This window comes from Erpetoichthys calabaricus, chromosome 12 (genome assembly GCF_900747795.2).
Source record: "Erpetoichthys calabaricus chromosome 12, fErpCal1.3, whole genome shotgun sequence".
Taxonomy (NCBI): domain Eukaryota; kingdom Metazoa; phylum Chordata; class Cladistia; order Polypteriformes; family Polypteridae; genus Erpetoichthys; species Erpetoichthys calabaricus.
The window spans coordinates 143,116,467-143,138,641 of NC_041405.2; the positions used below are offsets into that span (position 1 = coordinate 143,116,467).

General features: G+C 38.6%; 1 protein-coding gene across 1 annotated transcript; it reads left to right on the forward strand.

The window, feature by feature from the left end:
* Nucleotides 1–564: 564 nt before the first annotated feature.
* Nucleotides 565–20,967, forward strand: LOC114662782 (mucin-16-like). The gene is made up of 9 exons (XM_051935300.1): nucleotides 565–837; nucleotides 1,468–1,595; nucleotides 8,491–8,558; nucleotides 9,271–9,443; nucleotides 9,830–10,065; nucleotides 11,916–11,983; nucleotides 14,947–15,104; nucleotides 17,488–17,594; nucleotides 20,449–20,967. The coding sequence occupies exons 1-9, from the start codon at nucleotides 585–587 to the stop codon at nucleotides 20,533–20,535; spliced, it is 1,278 nt and encodes a 425-aa protein (XP_051791260.1). The 5' UTR covers nucleotides 565–584; the 3' UTR covers nucleotides 20,536–20,967.
* Nucleotides 20,968–22,175: the final 1,208 nt, after the last annotated feature.

Genomic DNA, 22,175 nt, shown 5'->3' on the forward strand with positions numbered 1-22,175 from the left:
GTGATTCCAACACAGATAACAAGGAAAATAAAGACATCACCACAGAGGTATCAATCACCCACACTCTCACAACAAGTTATGAGGTAAATACAAATAAGTTTATGACAACAGAGACAAATAACCGTGAACTCACTACTGAAGAAACATTAGAAAGAAATTTCACCACAACATCGAAAATGAGCAGCAGTGATATTCCCACAGATGATGATGATGATGAGACTAGTGATTTTCCCACAGATGAATCAAGTGGTAATTATGCCACAACTGTAGAGCCAGCTAACATTGTGACTTTAGATGAATCAAGCATTAATGGTAACACCACTAAAGAATTGAAGACCAATTTTTTACCCACACCTATGAATTTAGGTCATAATGACTTTACTGCAGGGCAATCAAACATCAGTGATATTTCTGAAAGTTATTTTACAACAGAACAATCAGTTACAAGTAATTACAAATTTGATGAATCGAGTACAAGAAGATCCATTACAACAGAAACATCAAATATTCATAATTTTACCCACATTAACACTACTGGTATAACAACAGGAGAATCTACATTTGCACCAAGTGTAACATCCTCCATGTATGTCCCCCAACAAAGTACAATCATGACCTCACCACCATTTAATACATTGTCATCATTAGGATCAACTAAGAGTTCTATTACAGCAGCCTCTTCAGAAACTAGTTTATCAAATACAGCTACTTCATCAGCTTCAGCTACTTTATCACCTGCTACTTCAATCACTACAGCGAACTCATCAGCTTCTGTTCCAAATAGTTCATTTCCAACAAATGCTCTTACTGTAGCATCTTCATCATCTCTGAGCACAAGTAAGTTCTTCAAATGTTTTCTATCATAGTTCTTCATTATTCTTTGATTGATTAACTCTAAAGACTTTGTTTAACTGTGCTTCTGTAATTTTTAATGTTCAATTGAATAAAGTTATGCAGGAGAAAAGATGACACCTAGGTACCCTTCAATTATAGAAGATAAAACCTACATTTTGCGTAGGTAGGTAGCAAGCATGAGGAGCACTGTTCTGCTTCTTCGAAAATAAGTCAGTCATTGAGTCATTTACTATCCCGCTTAGTCCTGATCAGGGTCATGGGGGTCTGTCTATCCCAGCCAGCATCGGGCACAAGGCAGGAACACACACTGGACAGGGTGCCAGTCCATCGCAGGGCAAACACACACACATACCCCAACAACAGACAAGTGGAGAACATGCAAACTCCATGCAGGGAGGACCCGGGATATGAATCCTGGTCTTCTTACTGCAAGGCAGCAGTACAAACTGTAAATCTTAAGTGTAACCTCCTTTGACTTAAAAGTAGCACCTGGGTGGGATTTAAAATGCATTCTGTGTCCTGGCTTTTTTGAGTAACAGCATAGATATATGACTGGAGAAAAAAAAATCCTTTAAAAAGAAAAATATTAAATACATTATGTCCTTTCTTCAGGTTCTCCTATGTCTACAACAGTGCCCTTCTTTCTCAATTTCACAATCACAAACCTGAATTTCAGTCTTAGCCTGAACAATGCATCTTCTGCTCTTTACAAAAATGTATCAGCCACCATAGCATCACTGGTGAGTATCCTTCTAGAAAGAACTGCAACAGACTCCTGTATGGGACAAAAAAGATAGGATAGCATGAGAACCTTTATGATTTGTTTTCTGCATCCAAGAAAGATCATTTATGTAGCTTTTTTCCTGAAATGTTGGATAAAAGCATTCAGTAGGTATAGTTCAGTATGATATTAGTGGAATCATATTCTGAGAAGGAAATAAGGGGAAACGTGGCAACACATACTCTTTTAAAGTCATGTTTATCTGGCTCCATGTTCTTTCCCTGGATAAATAAGTACAAGTAAATTATGTTATGAACTGAAAGTTACAAGTGACATTTTTTTCACACTAAATGTAACTCTAACATAGTACTCTAATTATATCTGGTGTTCCACTCCTGGTGAATTTGCAACTGTTAACCTGTTGCTATAAGGCTTTATACTCTGTCTATTGCAAAATGTACCCCAGATCTAAAGAGGTTAATTATCTATCACTTGCCTACCTTAATGCACCTCTTTTGTCTTTCTTCCTGCATGCTCCTTCCTTTCTTTCTCTTGTCAAATGTTCTGTAAACTATAATTTCAGTACTTTATCATGTTAAGTGACCCCTGGATCATCATCAGTATTAAGAGACTGTGAGGCTGGTTTGTCAACTAGGTAAAAGAGGCAGAAAAAGTACAGCTAAATGACTCAACATACCCAAGAAATGTGTGCAACCCCATATTGTTCCTCATCATAAAAAAGGTATTTTAATCGCAGCAATTTCAAGTACTTTGACATCATTGACTAAGAGCTTTAAAACTGCATTGAAGCCATCATAGAAGAGTTGTATTTGAAGAGCCATTTTTTCTTTGGAGAAGAGGAGGTGATTTCTAAAGTAAGTGCCATCACAAAAATCTTCTTATGCACCAGTTTCTTAACAGGGCTTCATAATATATTCAAGAACCTGCAGATTAGAAAATATGAATTTCAGAGTTTTTAACAGTGGCACATACTTGTCAGTCACAGGATCTTGATCATACATACCTGAATTCAGGCCTAAAGGTATCTCAACAAGTTCCACCATTCCCCATTTGTCATTGAAATATTTATTCCACTTGCTGTCTGTGCTAAAATTTGAAAAAGGATTGTCATGATGATCAAAGTATTCCTGTACCTTGGATTTTAACCCCCCATCAACTGGAAGCAGATTTAGCACTTCTTCCTTTATATCTGCATGCAAGTCATGAACAAATTTCTCTATATTTTTGACAACTGATTTTATGACATTAGTGGCAACACCACATCCAAAACGTTTTTGCAATTGGAGATGCACACATTTCTTGGGTACAAACTTTGATCTCATCAACTTTATTTGATGTTGGCAAGTCAATCAGAGAAACGTCAACTGGGGGCTGTAATCTACAAATTGGAGGAAAGGAATTTTCATTCAGAATTGGACTGTCAGTATGAACGTGCATTTTTGAAAGATGCTTTCAGAAGCCAAAAAAATAGCAAAATCGCTCAACACATCCATTCTAAGCACAAACAATCTGTAACCTACCAGGGTAAAAAGCATAGTGAAGTTTAAGATGAATAAATTGACATTTCCTTGCATAGATCTGCAGACAAAACAAATAAACACAATGCATTCTGACCAGTCACAGTTGGGAGTTCAGTTCATAAGCTTTGCTTTTCGATCCTTGAGTCAATATTATAAATGGTGGTCTATATGAAAGTGTAGATGCTTTTTAACGATTCATCATAAGAGATGTCAAACACGAAATGTGTTTTAAAAAGTTCATCAAAAGCTGACAGGGAAGACCTCACCTGACAAGGAATAAGCTGTCCATCCAATACAATGTAGAAGTCATGAATTCTGTTTTTTGCTCTCCCAATTGCCAGAAGGTAGGGCTGTCACTCCTTAGTCTGATTGATGTGCTCTTCAAGGCTACAGCATGACTTAAAAAAAACCAAAAAAGAACAAATCATGGTTAGCAACACATACATATTTTGAGCATGCCTTCTTAGATGCTGACCTTGTGTAATTTGACAAAATGATAAACAGCTTCATGGACACTTTACAGCCCTCTTTCTTTCCTCCTGGTAGAGGTGGAAGCAGATACAGAAGCAGCAGGAATGATACCATGTTACTATCCCACACTACATAGAAGGGGGCAAAATACATTTAAAAACAAACATGTTGTGCTTCAGAAAAAGATATTACTAAGTGACTGACCGGATTTGAACTATTTAGCTTGTGAAATTAGTGTAGGCATTTTCAGACCATTTTTAAAGTACATCAGTATGGATAGAAATAACTCAAGGTCAGTGAATAATATACTGTAAACTAAAACATTTTAAACATAGTTTTGTCCTATTTACCTTGAAGTTCCTCCCTTGGATCATGAATAGTCTCAGCAAACTGGATAAGTGAGATCAGCAATATTGTCAATATTGTATTGAATGATGTTCTTCGCTCCTCTGATGACTTTGGTCTTGAAGAATATGTCCTACTTCTCGAGAAGCTTGGATGAAGTTCAATTCCAGGAAGTAATTGAAAGTCTTGAAGAACCTTAGAGTACTGGAAAAAAGTACTAGACACCAATTTGGACTGTGGTTTTAAGGCAATGACAAGATTATGTTAACCCATGCATCTCTAAAAAGTATTAAATAAAGATAGACACAACCATAAAAGATTCCTGCGGTGGGTTGGCACCCTGCCCAGGATTAGTTCCTGTCTTGTGCCCTGTCAATCCCAGCCAACACAGCCAATCCCAGCCAACACAGGGCACAAGGCAGGAACCAATCCCAGGCAGGGTGCCAACCCACCTCAGACACCCTAAACAGTTTAAGCCAATATGTTTTGAAAACCTTTTCTGGTTTTCTTAATTTAGTGATATTATTTGAACTGCACATGTACATAAATTGTCAAACTTGTACATGTTTATTATTAAATGAAGTACAGTAAACTGTCTTACAGTAAATGACTGTGCTTTAGTGATTTGTTTTAATCTTTTAAAAAGTAAACGCAAAAATTAGGCAACTATATAACTATCTCTGAATTTAAGCTAATGTCTTACCATAATTTTTATCCATTTTTCATCCCACTAAGATGAAAAAATAATATTGAGGCACCTATAAATTGTTTGACAACTGTTTAAAACTGTGCAATGACACAAATGGTATAATTAAGCATTATTAAAGTGATGTAGAGAACAAAATGTGTTTATTTACAGATGCTATCTGAACAAGTAGATAAACAGAGAGATACATAGATAGATAGACTTACATTACCTTTTCTTGAATAGGGGTCTCCCAGAGAAGGAAATACTGTTACCTAATGCATACTGCACTTTTACATTCCTCGGAGGAGCATTCCTTGAAAGTTAACACAAAAATGTTTTTTAAAATCTGTCACGGACAGGACTCCTTTCTGCTCTCCGTGGGAGTAGGTCTCCTGCAGCCGCCAATAGGAAGGCTGCTCGCATTATGAAGGAGATGGGGGAAAGCGCTTGGGAGCCTCATCTCCAAGAGAGTCAAAACCACTGGAGAGCCAAAGGGGTCCTGCCTGTCGGGGATCAGAACTGGTGTGGTCCCAAGGCGTCGCCCGCTGCTCGGCAGTGCTCGAGTCCCAATTTGAGGACGCCCATCCAGGTAGGCACATGGAAGATCTTGTCTCTCCAGGATGATGATCATCTTCCTCTGTTGTTGGAGGAGCTTTGTAAACTCCCCATTTCAGTGTCGGCACTCTCTGAGGTGTACAGAGCCAGGACTGGCCAGATCCCTGTAGGTGGGTATACCTATTATTGGTCTGGTTGCTCTGATGGCTGTCATACGCAAGGAGTAGCTGTTGTCATGGAGGTTCAGCTCATTGTGATGGTACCCAATGTCACTCCTTTCAACAAGTGTATTATAAGATTCAGATCAAGGCACTCTCAGGTCAGTGAGGAAGTACAGTATGTTACACTGAAAATTAACTTAGTGGGCGAAGACTGTATTAGATGGTGAGTGCATTTGTACTGAATAACACTGAAAATGTGCCACTATGACACTTTGAACACTAACACCATGATTTCAACACTAGGAATTTTGTTCTGTGTCAGAAAAACACAAGGTAGTTTCAGTAAGATAATGACATATTATATTGCGTCCTTTTTTTGTGAAGAGACCAGACAAATCAAATACTAGGAATTAAATAGATGAAAACATGCAACCAGAATGATTTAAATCAATGTCCGTACAACAAGCTTCATATCAGGTAGTTAGCCTTTAATAGTTACAGAGTTGCATTCTTCTTAGGCCATTTGTGATGCCTGCTAACACTGGGATACTATTATAGATGGCTAGCCTGACAATGGTGTCCATGTACATTGAGAGTCTCTTCTTCTTAATCTAGTTAAGGTGTTCCTTTGAAATGCAAGATATTGTACAGTCTTTTTCCTTTTAATACTTGTATCTGACTTGTCTCCATTGGGACAAATTCTCATTTTGTAGGAGACAAGCGTAACAAATACTATTCCTTTTGTATCCTGGCAGCATGACGTTTCCATTTGTCTTCAAAACTATCTCTCACATATCCAACACTGTTTTCTTTATGTCTTCAAAACAACGTTTCATCAAGTGTTATAAAATCATTTTCTTTTACACAGAACCCCAAATGAGGTCATTATATTCTAAAAGTATTGGAAAATAAGTCACATATCACATATAAATTGGACAACTGATAACTTATCAATGGTCTTGTTACTTGCCAGTCAGACTACTTTGATCATTACCACATACAGTAGCTAATTACAGTAAGATGTATAAAGTGGCACAGTTGGCAGGATGGTCAAACCAGTAAACTTGGTGAAACTCAGACAGCAGCTTGCGTAACAGGTGGGCCAGCTAAAAGTGCAGGTAGAGGCGCAACAGCATGAACTGGCAGAAGCCTAAACATGCCGCTCATGGCACAACTTCTGGTTCCAAACCTACTTGCTTATTTTTTAGTTAATCGTGAGTAGGCAGTATTATCCTCGACAGGAAAGAGCATAGATCCTTGCCCGCAGTCCTTTCCAGGGAGGTGTAGCATGCCTATTGTGATCTGGGAGAGCATGTCGCAGAGACACATGTGCAAAAGTAACATGGCTGGGAAAGCAGACCAGGGTTGACATCCAAAAAAGGTTGGGTTACAAGCCAGGTAACCCCTTTTAAAACAACAAAAAGAAAAGACAGCCTGCAAAGGGCTCAAAACAGAAAGTGTCAGGCTAATCAGGAGCTCTGTCCATCTCAGGTGTCAGTTTGACCTCTAATGTCACCTTCTGGGAGCGGGCCAAATTATTGCATGTCTACTGGCGGGACCTTGTCTGGGCATCAGAGGCTCGGTTAGGTGTCTTCTTTAGGTGTGTTTGGGAGAAGAGAAGATACTGTTAGTGTCAGTGCCCCCCACTCATCCCAGGGTGGAATTGCTTACCCCAGCAGAGCCAGGAAGGTGGTCCCCAGGCACGCACTCAACACATGATAACTGAAAAGTCCCAAACAATTATTTAGTATCTCCTTATAAGCACACATACACACTGGTTATTTTATCAGAGCTTAAAGCATAGTGTTTTTTAATATTCATGGGCACTATATTAGTATTTTCTTTTACATTTTTACACCTTTCATCATCCCTCATGACTATTCATAAATAAGCATACACACATGCTGACAACACCTTCTGTCCAAAAAAGGCACTTGTGTGTTACACGCCTGTGAATACACACAATTAAAAAACAGCACTAGCCTTCTGTTAGGATCTCTACAGTCTTACTTACACAGTTTATTCATTTAAAAGCTACAACTTATCTAAATAATCCTATATTGCTTTATTTACACAAACCACACAAAATCAAATATTACTACTTAATGATAAAAGCAATTATTATTATTATTATTATTCTTTCCTTCAATACCACCAAGAGTGGGTCCCATAACTGAGCCTTGCCTTTCTAATCAGCTTGTTGAATCAGTGGGCAAGAGTTTAGTAATCAGGTGCATACGCTTGTTTCTTGGTGCAGAATGAATTGTCTGCATTTTAACACTGGCAAAACCAAAGAACTACTTATTGGCCCTTGCTGCACTGTTGAACCTGGTCACTATTTTTCAATTCCACCCGGGGGGGTAAACGTTAACATTATACAAAGTTATTGTCTGTTTTTACCTGCATTGTTATCAATCTTTAATATAATATTGTTTTTTGTATCAGTATGCTGCTGCGGGAGTATGTGAATTTCCCCTTGGGATTAATAAAGTATCTATCTATCTATCTATCTATCTATCTATCTATCTATCTATCTATCTATCTATCTATCTATCTATCTATCTATCTATCTATCTATCTATCTATCTATCTATCTATCTATCTATCTATCTATCTATCTATCTATCTATCTATTCAGAGAGTGGATATGAAGATGGTGCACTGCTACACGTACTTAGCGGTCCACATCAATGACTGGTTGGACTGGTCTCATAACACAGAGGAGCTTTCTAAGAAAGGACAGAGCAGGCTCTTTTTTCTTACTAATCTGTGCCTTCAATGTTGGTAGTGACATCCTTTACTTTTTCTACAACTCTGTGATGGCCAGTCTGATTTTCTATGCCACAGATAGACCAATGCTTCATATCTGCCATTTTAAACTGCAAGAACAAGTATGGTATCTTTTTAAATTCATTAAAAAGGCGTCTCTTAAAAATTAAAATGTACTGTATACAGGTGAAAAGATAAATCCATGTAGCTGTCTTAACCAAGAGGAAATAGATAGATATGAAAGGCACTATTTTATGATAGAAACATTAAAGAGTGATAGATGAGACACATATACAGATAGAAAAATATCATAGATTGGAAATCAAGCAATTTGATTTAAAAAAATCATGGTTTAACTGTCTTTGGCTTTCTTTACTCTTTCAGATTGACAACATTTTTGTGAAAAGTCCAATAAGCTCCTACTATGTGAATTCCTCTGTATTGGGGTTCAGGTATTTTGTTTTTTGTTTTTCTAACATTCAGTTTAATTTTTCAGGGACTGTGAATGCCAGGCATTTTATTCTGGGCTGTATCACAGTCTCAACTCTGTGCTGGCATTGTGGTGTAAAGGGTAGTTTTACCACTTCACAACTCCTCAATTCTTCTTTTAAGTCCAGGCTGAAATGCCTTTGGTGTGCTTGCTCTGTGTTCCATTGTTGTTTATTTTTAGTACTCTACTTACCCCAAAAGTTCAAAATATCTTCATGTTTAAACAAACCAGTTCACATTATGTTCTGTATTGGGGGAGTCTTTCTTATAGGACTGATGTATTGTGGGGCAAGTTGCTGAATATGTTGGAGAATAGATTATAAAATGTAATTAAAATATAAATAAGTAAAAATATGACTAGTAAATGAATAAACACTCATGCAAACAAGTATTAATTAAAAGTATTAAAATAAAAAATGTGCTATACAGGCATAAAATAAATTGAACTGAATAGTTCATAAAATACCTGCTTGATTCAAGCTACAGCATACCTTTGGAAGGAGTTTTAAGATGTAGGCCCTTCATTCAACTCATGGAAAGAATGCCATCAGTTTCTTCTTTGTTTTTTTATTTTCATTGTTGAAGTAACAAGTCACAACTGGAAGACACTGCTTATTATACATCCACTTTGAGGTATGTACACTATTCATGTGTCTCCCTGATTTCTTCCCTTAGTCCTGCCAAAAAACAGCCACACACTACAGTCAGAATTATCCTCTACTTCAGACCATCTATTGAGAAGGCAAACCTTCAGTCAGCGGATATATATGAAACCTTAAAGAACTTTACAAACAACTTTCAGACTCTGGGCGATTACAAACTTGATCCAAATAGTGTTTTTGTGGATGGTGAGTGCATATTCAGGGTTCTTTTAAAAGCAATCAAAGACTTTGCTGTCTCCTCAATGCCAGGAATCTTTTATTCACAAGCTTAAACCATAAGAACTGATGCCAGTACAAATATTTCTGTCTGTTCCTTGAAATGTTCAGATGTATAGAAGTTGTGGAGTTAATAAGACATGTTTGGGGGTTGATTATGTGGAGGCATGTTTTTTGTCGGAAGTTATTTATTGTTTATTTTTAGTAACTGTATAGAAAGACATTTGATTTATTATTTCAGTGTTCTTCAATCAGGACTAACTAACTTGTGTTTTGGTAAGACCTGCTTAAAGAAAACCTATAAAGAATGTGAAACTGACATTCATTTTAAATAGTAATGCAAATTTTGTATGCAGGATATCAAACGACAGCCAACGCTATGAGTACAACTGCAATGATGACAACAACAACAACAGCCACAAATAAAAGCTCAACTGCGACAACAGTAATATCAACCAATGTGCCTACCTGGAAACCTGGTTATGTGATGTTTACAGTACAGTTCAGAATCATAAACCGAAATTTCAGCCAAGACCTGAGTGATCCCAAAACATCTTTGTACAAACAGATGGCATACAATATCACTATAGAGGTGAGACTATTGTTCTTAGTGAATAACGCCTGTGTGTTTTATACATGTACAGCATATAATCCATAGAACTGTATATATGCATTTTACAACAAAAGGTTTGGAACAGAAAATCGTTTGGGGGAGATGTTTAGTACAAATAAAAGCTAATTTGTAACTTTTGGTTTAATCACATCATAATGTAAAATTACAAAATATATTATAATGATCTGCAGAGTAGTGCCTTGTTTGGCATTGCTGCTATACAATCCAGAGTGACAACTTCAAATCCTAGATTGGATTTTGCATGCTCTCTCTTTGTCTGTATGTGTTATTTCCACGGTTTTCACACTGTGGTACGCGTACCACTGGTGGTACTTCAAGTCATGCCAAGTGGTACTCGTGTGGTCCCTTATTTTCCACAAATCGATGTTGCTAGAATGCCAATATGTTGCATATAATCATATATAGTATAAGTATACTACTGTAAATGCGTGGAAGACTCCAAGCCGGCTTTTATTAGCGTGGGCACCCATTTCCTTAATTAGTTTAATATCACTTTAACGTTATAATTATAGTCATTATAGTGATTATAGTGACTGTTTCTTTAAAACAACACGGGCGTAAATTAACAATTCATTGACAGTGGTACTTCAGTTTACTGGTCCTTGCGGAGTGGTACTTGTTCAAAAAAAAGTTTGAAAACCGTGGTGTTATTTCCTAGTAAGTCGGTTTATTTTCCACATCTCAGAAATGTACATTTTATGTTAAATGGACACTCAAAATTGATGATTTGAGTTAGGATGCATGTATTGAATCCCTAAAGGTACAGGGACAGGATTTGTGCATGTGACCCAGAACTGCTTTAAAGGAATACTCAACCCAAAAAGTATATTTTTTATAGGTTACTTACCCCATGCAGTTTGTAGTGATGGCTGAGGGAATTCTTTAAAGCCCCTCTTTTTATTTAGAACAGAGATATCAAAGGTCTGATAGAATATAAGTCTATAATGGCCAACATTTGATGACAGAAAAAAATATCAAAATATCCATGTTGCATAATCCACATGTGAAGTCATCCAGTCGTATGTTCACAATGCCCCAAACACATGTATTTTTACTAAAATTTTGTTAAATAAGTCACTTCAAGAAAACACTGTCAGGAACAAATAAAAACTTAAAAAAAGCAATTAAAGGTTGGGGTCTTTACAAGACATTTAACCAAGATGAAGGACAAAAATGTTGCATGAGATGATGGCACCTTGCCTGGGGTTTGTTTCCTACCTTGCGCCCTGTGTTAGCTGGGATTGACTCCAGCAGACCCCCATGACCCTGTGTTAGGATATAGCGGGTTGGATAATGGATGGATGGATGGATGGATGGATATTCCAAACGCATTGCCTAGTTTAATGATAATGGCCAGCTTTGTCAAGTTGATATATCATCAAACTGCAAAGCAAAACCGTAAACTCATAGTTAAAAATACAAAGCCAATAATTCTTTAATCAGGATATTTTAACCAAATGCACTCGCTAAATCTCTTTACCTCAGTTCTTAATTTTGGATGACCAGGAGCGTCACCTCTATGTTGTCACAACTGTGACTTTATGTGGTATGCACTTCTGGTCTGTTTCTGGTCATGACATGGTGGCAATCTCACTCTATAATGATGCCACTCCATTATTGTTATTGAAAGTGTGCGTTGTCTCATTGTCAGTGATTGGGTTGTTAACACTATTCATCCTTACTTGACCCTTGTTTTCCCAACGAGCCTCACATACTAGTTATTTTTCGAGTTCAAAATGTAGTTAGTGCATTAAACTGTAATCTGCTTTGTGACCTTACCTTCTCTGCTTATGTTTCCTCCATTGCAGATCACCGTTTTGTTCACGAATAGCTACTTGAGTAGCAACTTCAAGTATGTTACAGTAACAAATTTCAGGTAAGGATTGTGGTCGAAATTTAACATCTTATTAAAGAAAGAAACATCCTCTAACAGGACAATTCAGTAATCAGGCAGGAGAAAAGCTGTTCATGGTATCTTTTAAATACTCCTCAGCAAAATGCCATGGGGGAGCATTCTTCAAATGAAGTCCATTACAGCCTGGTCAGAATGATCAGAGAAAACAAAGGATAGCGGTTCATTGTATAGATTATTGAATTTAAATACAGTGTTGATCAATGCATACATTTCACTCTGGTTGGTTCCTTGGTTTACACCCAAATGCTTTATATAAAACTAGCCAACCCGCGGCGTAGCATACACTGCATAATTATGTATTGATGGGTGAACACTTCCTGAAAGACACAGTTGTCCAAATGGGGTGGGTTTGAGGATTCGACTATGAGTGAATGAAAAGATGGAACTCTGGAGAGAGCAACATACAATTGTCTGTGACTGAAAACTGGGTTTGGCAGATACAGGCATATCGTTTTGAAAGTGTTTCCCTGTGCCTTATTAATTGTCATTGCAAAGGCCAATCGAACAGGAAATTGTCTGCATGTAAACGTAAAAGGCAAATTTGACTCTGATGGGGTCAGGGATTCTCTCTCTCTCGCGCCTGTGTGTGTGTCTCTATCTCACGCGCGCCTGTGTGTGTGTGTGTGTCTCTCTCTCTCTTTCATTTGCCTGTGTGTGTGCGTGTGTGTGTCTCTCTCTCGTGTGTTTGTGTGTGTGTCTCTCTCTCTCTTTCATGCACCTGTGTGTGTGTGTCTCTCTCTCGCACGCCTGTGTGTGTGTCTCTCTCTCTCTCGCACGCCTGTGTGTGTGTGTGTGTCTCTCTCTCTCTTTCATTTGCCTGTGTGTGTGCGTGTGTGTGTCTCTCTCTCGCACGCCTGTGTGTGTGTCTCTCTCTCTCTCGCACGCCTGTGTGTGTGTGTGTGTCTCTCTCGCGCCCGCGCCTGTGTGCTGTTAGTGAATGAAAAGATGGAACTCTGGAGAGAGCAACATACAATTGTCCATGACTGAAAACTGGGTTTGGCAGATACAGGCATATCTTTTTGAAAGTTTGGCCCTGTGCCTTATTAATTGTCATTGCAAAGGCCAATCTAACAGGAAATTGTCTGCATGTAAAAGTAAAAGGCAAATTTGAATCTGATGGGGTCAGGCAAATCCGGCGAATAAGGACAGTTTGTGAGGTAGCAGCTGCGATTGTTTTACACTCTAGTACATTGCGGTGAATGCTGAGAACAGTCAGTCTAGTGCCTTTACAGAGACTTCTTGCTGGCATGAGGTTTCTGAGAAGCATGACGACTGAACCAATTTTAAGTTTGACTTTATGTGGAGGCATGCTAGTGGGAGTAATGGCTGCCCGGCGGGTCATGGGAATAACGCCGCCGAATCGCCAATCGGTATCGTTTATAGTCAGAACTATGACGGTATGTGATCTTCTTCGAACCTCCGACTTTCGTTCTTGATTAATGAAAACATTCTTGGCAAATGCTTTCGCTCTCGCGTGAATTGTTGGCTCTGTAGTGCTTGTGCCATGGTCGGCTGCTTAGTGAATTGTTGGTGGGCGGGGCTCGGTCTTGCGTGCGTCTTGCTTGCCATGGACTTAGTGAATTATATGTACTGTATAGATAAAAGTATGTTATATTATGATTGTGGTTCTTCTTATACCTTTGAGGTGTGCCACCACCCTTGAAATGTCTGTGCATATAACAATTGTTTATAGGACATCTGCTGATTTCTTAGTCATCCTTCAGTACATTTTGTACTGTATATTACATCAACCTGTCTTCTGGTACTTGACCATCTCAATATTTTTCCTAAACCAATTCTTATATTTCAGTGTACATTTTGTTGTTTATTTCACATTTATCTGGTTTCCTGATGTGCCTGAACAGGTTTCTGACATTTATTAAGCCTTTATTCTATTTCTTTAAGATGAATGCTATTTTACCCTAAAATTATTCTTCCACAGGATGGATTCATTTGTCAGTGAGCATCATATTTTCTTAAGTCTATACCTTAAGAATATGATCGCCAGCTTCCCCCAGCTCTCTAATGGCAGGGAGAAGAAGACACTATGACTATCTGAATACAAAAGGAATGAATAATTTTGTCATATTTCTATCTCTTACATGTTAACTACTTTTAGTTTCTGTGTGAAGTAATCTGGTAGCAAAGATAAAGGTGGTGGGACGGGGGTCAAAAGGCAAAGCCCACACCTCCTAGGGACTCATATTCAGTTTAGAGCAGGGGTGTCCGGCTCCGGTCCTGGAGGGCTGCAGGTTTTCATTCTAACCCTTTTCTTAATTAGTGACCTGTTTTCACTTCTTCATCAAATGGCAGCCAAACAGATATGAGATGTGAAATGAGCCAGCAGATAACCAGCTAAATCAGAGTTTCAAACTCCAACCAATTTCACTCAAACTAGTTTCTTACTTTGAAGCAGAATGTTGTTGCTAATTAAAGCCATTATTTAATTCCCTGGCTTGTTGTTGCCACAGCAGACAATTCCAAAACTGTTGATTTACTGTTTTTTCTAAAAACACCGTCAAAATGTTTTGGTGACCTCAGAGATCAACCTTACTGAGACCTTCACCTTTCTTTATTTTCACACATTGTGTGATGGGCACAGGTGAGCTGTTCATGTGGCAGCTTATTTTGTGTCTCCATATTGCTTGGTTGCTAATTAAGGCAAAAGATAAAACTATGGGGATGATTCAAGTTAATTAAAACTAACACAAATGAAGTTAATAAGCAGCTAAAACTGGTCACCAATTAAGAAGATGGTTAGAATGAAAACCTGCAGCCACTGCAGCCCTCCAGGACCGGAGATGGACACCCCAAGTTTAGAGAAATTACTTCGAAATTCCGTAACTTATGGACATATCCACTCCATTAATATGTCTTCAACATGTAATGTAGGTTACTAACTGCCAGGCTCTTTCCTTTAACAGAAAAGGCTCTGTGATTGTGGGCTGCTCCTGTGTCTTCTCCCCAGGCAGTGATGTCAACAGCACTGCTGTCAAGAATATATTTGCAGAAGGAACCAACTCTACAAATCTTCTGGGTGGACTGTATCAACTGGATCCAAACAGCTTGTTTGTTGAAGAAGGTACATTAGATAGTCTAAACACTGACTAGTGTGATCTTCACTAAGAGAGCTAAAAGTGACACCAGGAAAAACTAAAGTAGTAAATCAGATCACTTAACACAAAGGGTATCAAATAGCTTCGTAGGTCCTTTTCTGAAAGGGTGAAAGAAAAAAATGTCAAAACCAACTATGCAACTGTTACCCTGCAACCTCGTACCTGCCTCACTGTCCATGCTGTACCCTGCGTATTTAATTCTTGGGACCACTCAAAGGCCATTTTTCCAATGTTTTAGCCTTCTTCTCAAGGACTGAAAAACATGTTGTTACAGCTAGTTTTCTAAAACATTGTCCCCTTTGAGACATTCACTCCACCTTGCTGCTCTTTTATTAGTATTTGGCACTACATCATCTTTGTTCAGAATCAATCCCACACACCACATACTGGATATCATTACTACATGTGCCTTAAATCCTTTTTAAACTCCAGCAGAGTTAAGGACATTCAAGTTGCTTAACCTTACCTAAGGTGGTTTATTATGTATTAAATGTGTTTATATAAATAAACAGACAGTGTGTGACACACTGGTTAGCATTTCTTTCTCTAAGCTCTGGGCCTTTCAGGCTTCACCCTCTGAACCATTGTGTTGAGTTTGTGGATTCTAAAGGCCTGGGTTTTCCTCAGACATTCCATTTTCCTTACTTATCCCCAGAAATGCATGTGATTGGAATAACAGGAATGAGTATGGCCGATAATGAACCTTTAAAGTACCTCAGTTACTTTTGCTCAAACCTCTTTCTCTTTCTGAATGTCCGTAGTAGAAAAAGTCCATCCATCCATCCTCTTCCGCTTATCCGAGGTCGGGTCGCGGGGGCAGCAGCTTGAGCAGAGATGCCCAGACTTCCCTCTCCCCGGCCACTTCTTCTAGCTCTTCCGGGGGAATCCCAAGGCGTTCCCAGGCCAGCCGGGAGACATAGTCCCTCCAGCGTGTCCTGGGTCTTCTCCGGGGCCTCCTCCCGGTTGGACATGCCCGGAACACCTCACCAGGGAGGCGTCCAGGAGGCATCCTGATCAGATGCCCGAGCCACCTCATCTGACTCCTCTCGATGCGGAGGAGCAGCGACTCCACTCTGAGCCTCTCCTGGATGATTGAGCTTCTCACCCTATCTTTAAGGGAGAGCCCAGACACCCTGCGGAGGAAACTCATTTCAGCTGCTTGTATTCGCGATCTCGTTCTTTCGGTCACTACCCATAGCTCATGACCATAGGTGAGGGTAGGAACGTAGATCGACTGGTAAATTGAGAGCTTTGTCTTATGGCTCAGCTCCTTTTTCACCACGACAGACCGATGCAGCGCCCGCATTACTGCGGACGCCACATCGATCCGCCTGTCGATCTCAGTAGAAAAAGTGGATTCATAAAATAGATGGATGGATATATAAGTAAAATACTGAAATGACAGCTTTGGTCCACAGGAACAAGTCTTGTCTCAAGTTATTGTACAGCTGACATACTGTACACCATATCTCTCCTCAACACTTTCCCTCTCTGTTTCTCTTTCTGTTGCCTGCTCCGTATGTGGCAGCATTTCTAGGGTTGACAGGCTACCTCAGAAAACTCCAAGCTACTAATACTGTATTGCAATGTGGACTGTCTAAGCATCAAACAGTGAACCCATCCTGTAACCAGTGGGTGCAAGGCTTGAACTGGCACTAGGCAGAGTGCTACTTTGTCATGCGGTTATACTTCTACTTACAGGACCGATAATGAAGGCCAATACAAAAATTATAAAAGCATGAGAAGAACAAGAAAAAGCAACACGTAAGCAAGCAGTGTAGACCTGCAGCCATGAACTAGCAAGGCTTAAACCTGAGCCAATGTGAAAATTAGCACAACATTCTCAATCTGAAAGTTAATTTTAAAAGCAAGGTTGCCAGAAAGGTTTTCATCCACTTTGAGGTGCAGTAGCCATCCTTACTGCAGCATCCATAGTGCTGTATAAACATACTATAAGCCCCCTTGACCAAAGAATTAATATAGAGGTTATCTGCTTCTATAGGAGTTGGTCCGATCCTCCTCTTAACTATACCCCCATTTCCACCCTAACCAAAAACTCTTCCATACGTCCCTGACTGGAGAGTCAGAAGGAAGGAAGAAGATGGTGAGGCACGCTATTCTGTAGGCAAGAGAATTTTTTACTTCAGTTCACCAGTATCTTCAGCATAAATTTAAAATTGGACAACCAGTGCCTCCGCAACTGGGCCACCTCCTTTTCTCAAAATTATAAAAGAAATGTAAACTTACTGACTTTTCTGTGTTATTTTCATTGTAAGGTGACAGTAAATGTTAAGAAATTGCTTATTAAATAAAATGTATTCTTATTTTTTTTTCTTCTGCCCACAGAAGTGATCCCTGTTGTGCAGCTGGGGTATTCATTTCCATTTTGGGCCATCATCATCCTCTCCTTGCTCATTTTTCTGATTATGTGTTTGTTAGGCATGTTCTTGTATATGGTAAGATGGTTTTACATTTTTATACTAAAAATCATTAAACAGAGAAAGAATAGAATGTAACTGGTAGAGATTCTCTCAGTCCACCAGCACCCTGTCCTTTGCATCCACAGGCGGCCTGTGGGCAACTGAAAGAAAGTTGTCATACAATTCAGTTCTTACAGGGAGGTCCCGTCAAGGCTTGGTTAGATTGTAAAAGTATGACTTCTGGAATTTTCCTGTGATCATTTGGAGTTATGTTCAGATATTTTGGTTTCATTTTTAAACATGGTGGTACATGAAAACAAGTACAACATTTTTGTAATAATTATTATTGGTTCATAAGAGAATGAGTTTAGACGCAGTTTTTCACCAATTACCTCTTTAACCACAAAGTCTTTTCAAAGGACTCAGAAAGCTCAAAATTAATTTGATTCCTTTAAGAAAATGATTACTTCAGCTCTTTCTTTCAGACATACAAATTAAGTCAAGGTTAATGCTTCCAGTGCGGGTGTGGGTGCTGTGATTTATGACAGCACCACCCTGACATGGCGAAGTTACTCCCTTGTGTCTATTGTTCCAAAAAAAGTTTCTTCTGCAGAACAAAACTATAACATGAGAAACTGAACTGGCAGTAACACTCCTGCTAGAGAAGTGGTGTCATCGGTTGGAAGGGGCAGAATTCCCCCACCCAACATTTACACTTATCACAAAACTTTGATTTTCTTAAAAATGGCTACATGACTAGATGCCTGACAAGCTAAGTGGTCTTTGTTTTTGACTCATCTCGAGTTGGTCATTTATTATCAGTCAAGAGATAAGAATGGTAAAGTGGACCTTCTCTTGAGGCAATTTAATATTGATTGAAATCCTACTGAGCCAGAAAATATTTTAGATTTGGAGAAGTTTGTACCAATAGCAATTTTACAAAGTCTCAAGAATATTGTTTCAATGGTCATCATAATCTGCTTAAGATTTTTCTGAAAAAGTTCCTTGATTTTAAAATTTGTGTAACTTCTCACGCAAGAGGTAGATTTGGCTCATTCTTCAGTTCTGTTTGCGTGTCCTTGGTTAGCTTAAGTTAGTGAGCGTATTAAATGTTTTTTTTTTTTGGAAAACTATGATTTGACCTATGACACCTGTAATGAACCCAGGATTACATCCAACTGCTTTGATGCAACCAATTCCACCTCCCAGTTGACCACGCTAGAAACTTAATGATGGATTTCATAATTAGCACCAAGCTTTCACCACCATTTTAGTGATAGTGGGAGGATTCTCTAAAAGTGCACACTTTATTTTCCTTAAAAAATTACCCATGTCCAAAAAATTGACAGATATTTTCTTTAAGAAGGTTTTACATTTGTGTGGATTTGTGACAGTCCGGGTTAGCTCCACATTTCTTGGCTGCATATCAAGAGCCACTTGAACCTGGAACCGTTGATAAAGTACCCGAGAATGATGTGCAAACAACTGAAGACACACACAGGCAGCAAGGATGTTATTTTAACACAAAACAGTGTCTAAAAGTGAAGTGCAAACCAATTCTTCAAACAATCAATAAATAAATAAATAATCTATAAATTCAAGTGAGTGGTGGAAGTTAAAACACTCCGGAACTCCTGATTATTTATTAAAATTGGGTTTCGCCACGGCCCTCTCCTCTCACAGGATTCCTTAGGTTCACAATTTCTCATTACTGGCATGCAGTGTTCTGGAAGTTCTTCTGTTCTAAAGTTGGCTGTGACATGAATTTGCTGTTAGGAAATCATCCAGTACATAAAGCAGCAAACCAAAACAGGAAATTTTGAAGATGCACCATCTACTCATTTCAGAATAATTTCAGCTTTGTCCAAAACATGTAAACCTCAGCCATCAAAATGGAATGCTTGCATTGTTTTCAACTACCTTTGTTGGAATTACCACCAGTGTTTTCTTCATTGCCTAGTTTGGTAGAGTATCAGACTAAGCTTAGAAATACTTACTGGCCAATAAAAATGCTGATGCTGAACAATACAATAGAACCCCCAGAATAGAACTGCTGCGGCCCCTTTAAGAGAAAGCCTGTTAAGCTGGTTTGGGAATGTAGTAAGACCCCCAGGAGATGGTCCCCCTATTGCTTTCTGCTCCTTATGTCAGAGATAGAGCTCAATAAACCTTCCTTTAATATAATGTGAATAGTTATCACTCAGGGTTTACTTCTAATTTAGCTCTGAACTAAAGCTCTGTTTAACATTGTCCTGCTGTAGAATTATAGCCAGTGTTCGGAAATGCGTGGATTTAGTATGGAAGGATACATTAAGTATTTGAAAATAAGCATTATTTTGTAAGCTGCTGTAGCAGAATAGAATGAATGCACTAAAAGAGAATTCTGCTTTAGATGGTTAAAATAAACAAATTAATTTTGAGTTTGTCTCTGGGTAATTTGAGATAAAATGAATTATAATTATTTTTATCTCAAAAATGTGATGTTTGAGATATTTATTTTTGTGCTATCCAGTCAGATTATGATTTGGGGTTAATCTATAAAATAAAAAACAAATCGGTAATATTACCACTTGTGATTTGTCTGGAGTCCTGCGGTGGGTTGGCACCCTGCCCGGGATTGGTTCCTGCCTTGTGCACTGTGTTGGCTGGGATTGGCTCCAGCAGACCCCTGTGACCCTGTGTTTGGATTCAGCGGGTTGGAAAATGGATGGATGGATTTGTCTGGAGGTGATACAGTACTTGTTTTTTTTGCCTGCTGCTGTTCTGAACCTGGCTAATAGAAAGTGGGTACAAACATACAGAAGGATTTTCTGTCTGTAATGTTTTTTTCTTACATTATACTCTGACACAGCTAAAACTGAAACTAATGCTACCTTTGTTTGTCTTCTAGATCATCATGAACAGATGGTATCAACGAACGGGATCCTATCACATAATGCCACCACCAAAGATGATGTACTATAGTCACATAGCATAAGGAACTCAAAAAAGAGGGCAGGTGACAATAGGGTGGGGCATTCAACAGATGTTTCAAAATAGTCACCATATGTGTATATACAGTATAACAAAGAGGAAATTTCTATAATATGAATAAAAATAGAGAAAGAAGCAAAATCCATACTCAAACTAGCATTACCGTATTGCTAAATCAGGGAATTACATTTATATTTCTTGCAAATTTGTGTAGAAATGCTGAAAATATAAACTCATATTTGTATATAAAATTTCTAATATATTTGATATATTAAACTAGCTATAATATATGAACTCAGTATATGAAGCTATGATTGTTCTCCAAGAGTTTTAATAAATTATGGCTGATGAAAATGTGCCTAAATCTGATCCTTTCACACAAAAGAAATCCTAATACAGCTAAATTGTAAACTTTCATATTAAGATTTTTGTACATACCTTTACATTCTTTTTTCTCAAATATAGTTCATCTTATCTATGCCTGATGGTACTGGTTTATATTCTGGCCTAACATTTTTTCTTCATATGTTGCCCTGGTTGGTATAGAGGACCTCTCAGTCCAGAAACAGTCCTATTACGACTGGTATTTTAAGCAATCTTCAGTGACCCCAGATGTCCCTGGAGAGCACTGTGACCTGGGGCCTCATATATAATCCTGAGTGTAGAATTCACACTGAAACCTGGTGTATGGACAAAAGTGGAAATGAGTGTATGCACAAAACAATTCAGATGCATAAAACTTTGCGTAGGGCAAGTTCCGCGCAACTCTCCTCTAAAATCCCAATGAATGTGAAATTTAACGCACGTGCACGTGCCTACAGCCACATCCCGACTCCACCCAGAATTTTACATATTTTAATATACAAATCAATATAAATATTACCTTTCGTTCGGTATTTTGTTAAAAGACAATGGCAAAAGCACAAGGCAAAATGAAGAACATCAGTGAATGTGAAGTGGAGGCAAGGAAAAATGTACTATTTGTTGGCTTAAGCAATGGTATAAGCAAAGAAAGGAAGTTATGGAGTGATACAGCATGTTGGAGACGCTCGAAAGTTCAAGTTCAGAAAGTTGCACAGTTCCCAAAATAAAAAAGAAGTGGTCAGATATCAAAATCGACGTGAAAAGGTGAGTTGCAGCCCACCGTCTGTTTATCCTGTTTCAGACAATATTACAAAAGCAGACCCCCGTTCCGATGATGCAACTCCATGCGGTGATGGTGCTGCTGTGCCTACATCTCTGCCTCAGAAATCACTGGCTGTATGCTGACAGACATTGTTGTGGAGTCACAAAATGCAATAGTGGATACTGTAAGAGATGTGGCCAATGAACTAAGGAATATAAGGGCTGTACTATGTGATACTGATCACAATTTAAATGAATTGGTTAAAAAGTAAATGCTGCATCTGATTACCTGTCTTTACAGTCTGCTAATTACATTCAAATGAATTTGCAACGCTGTCTGATTTGACTGATCATTTGGAGGGTCAGGGTCAGGTTCATTATAACGCATATCTTCAGGTACGGGCAAGCCATGATTGTGTGCCCCATTATGAAACACACTGCCTGCTTGCACAATACGAAACTTTCTGTGCACTGCATTGCAGCACATTAATAAAGTGCTACTTACACAAGCAAATTCAT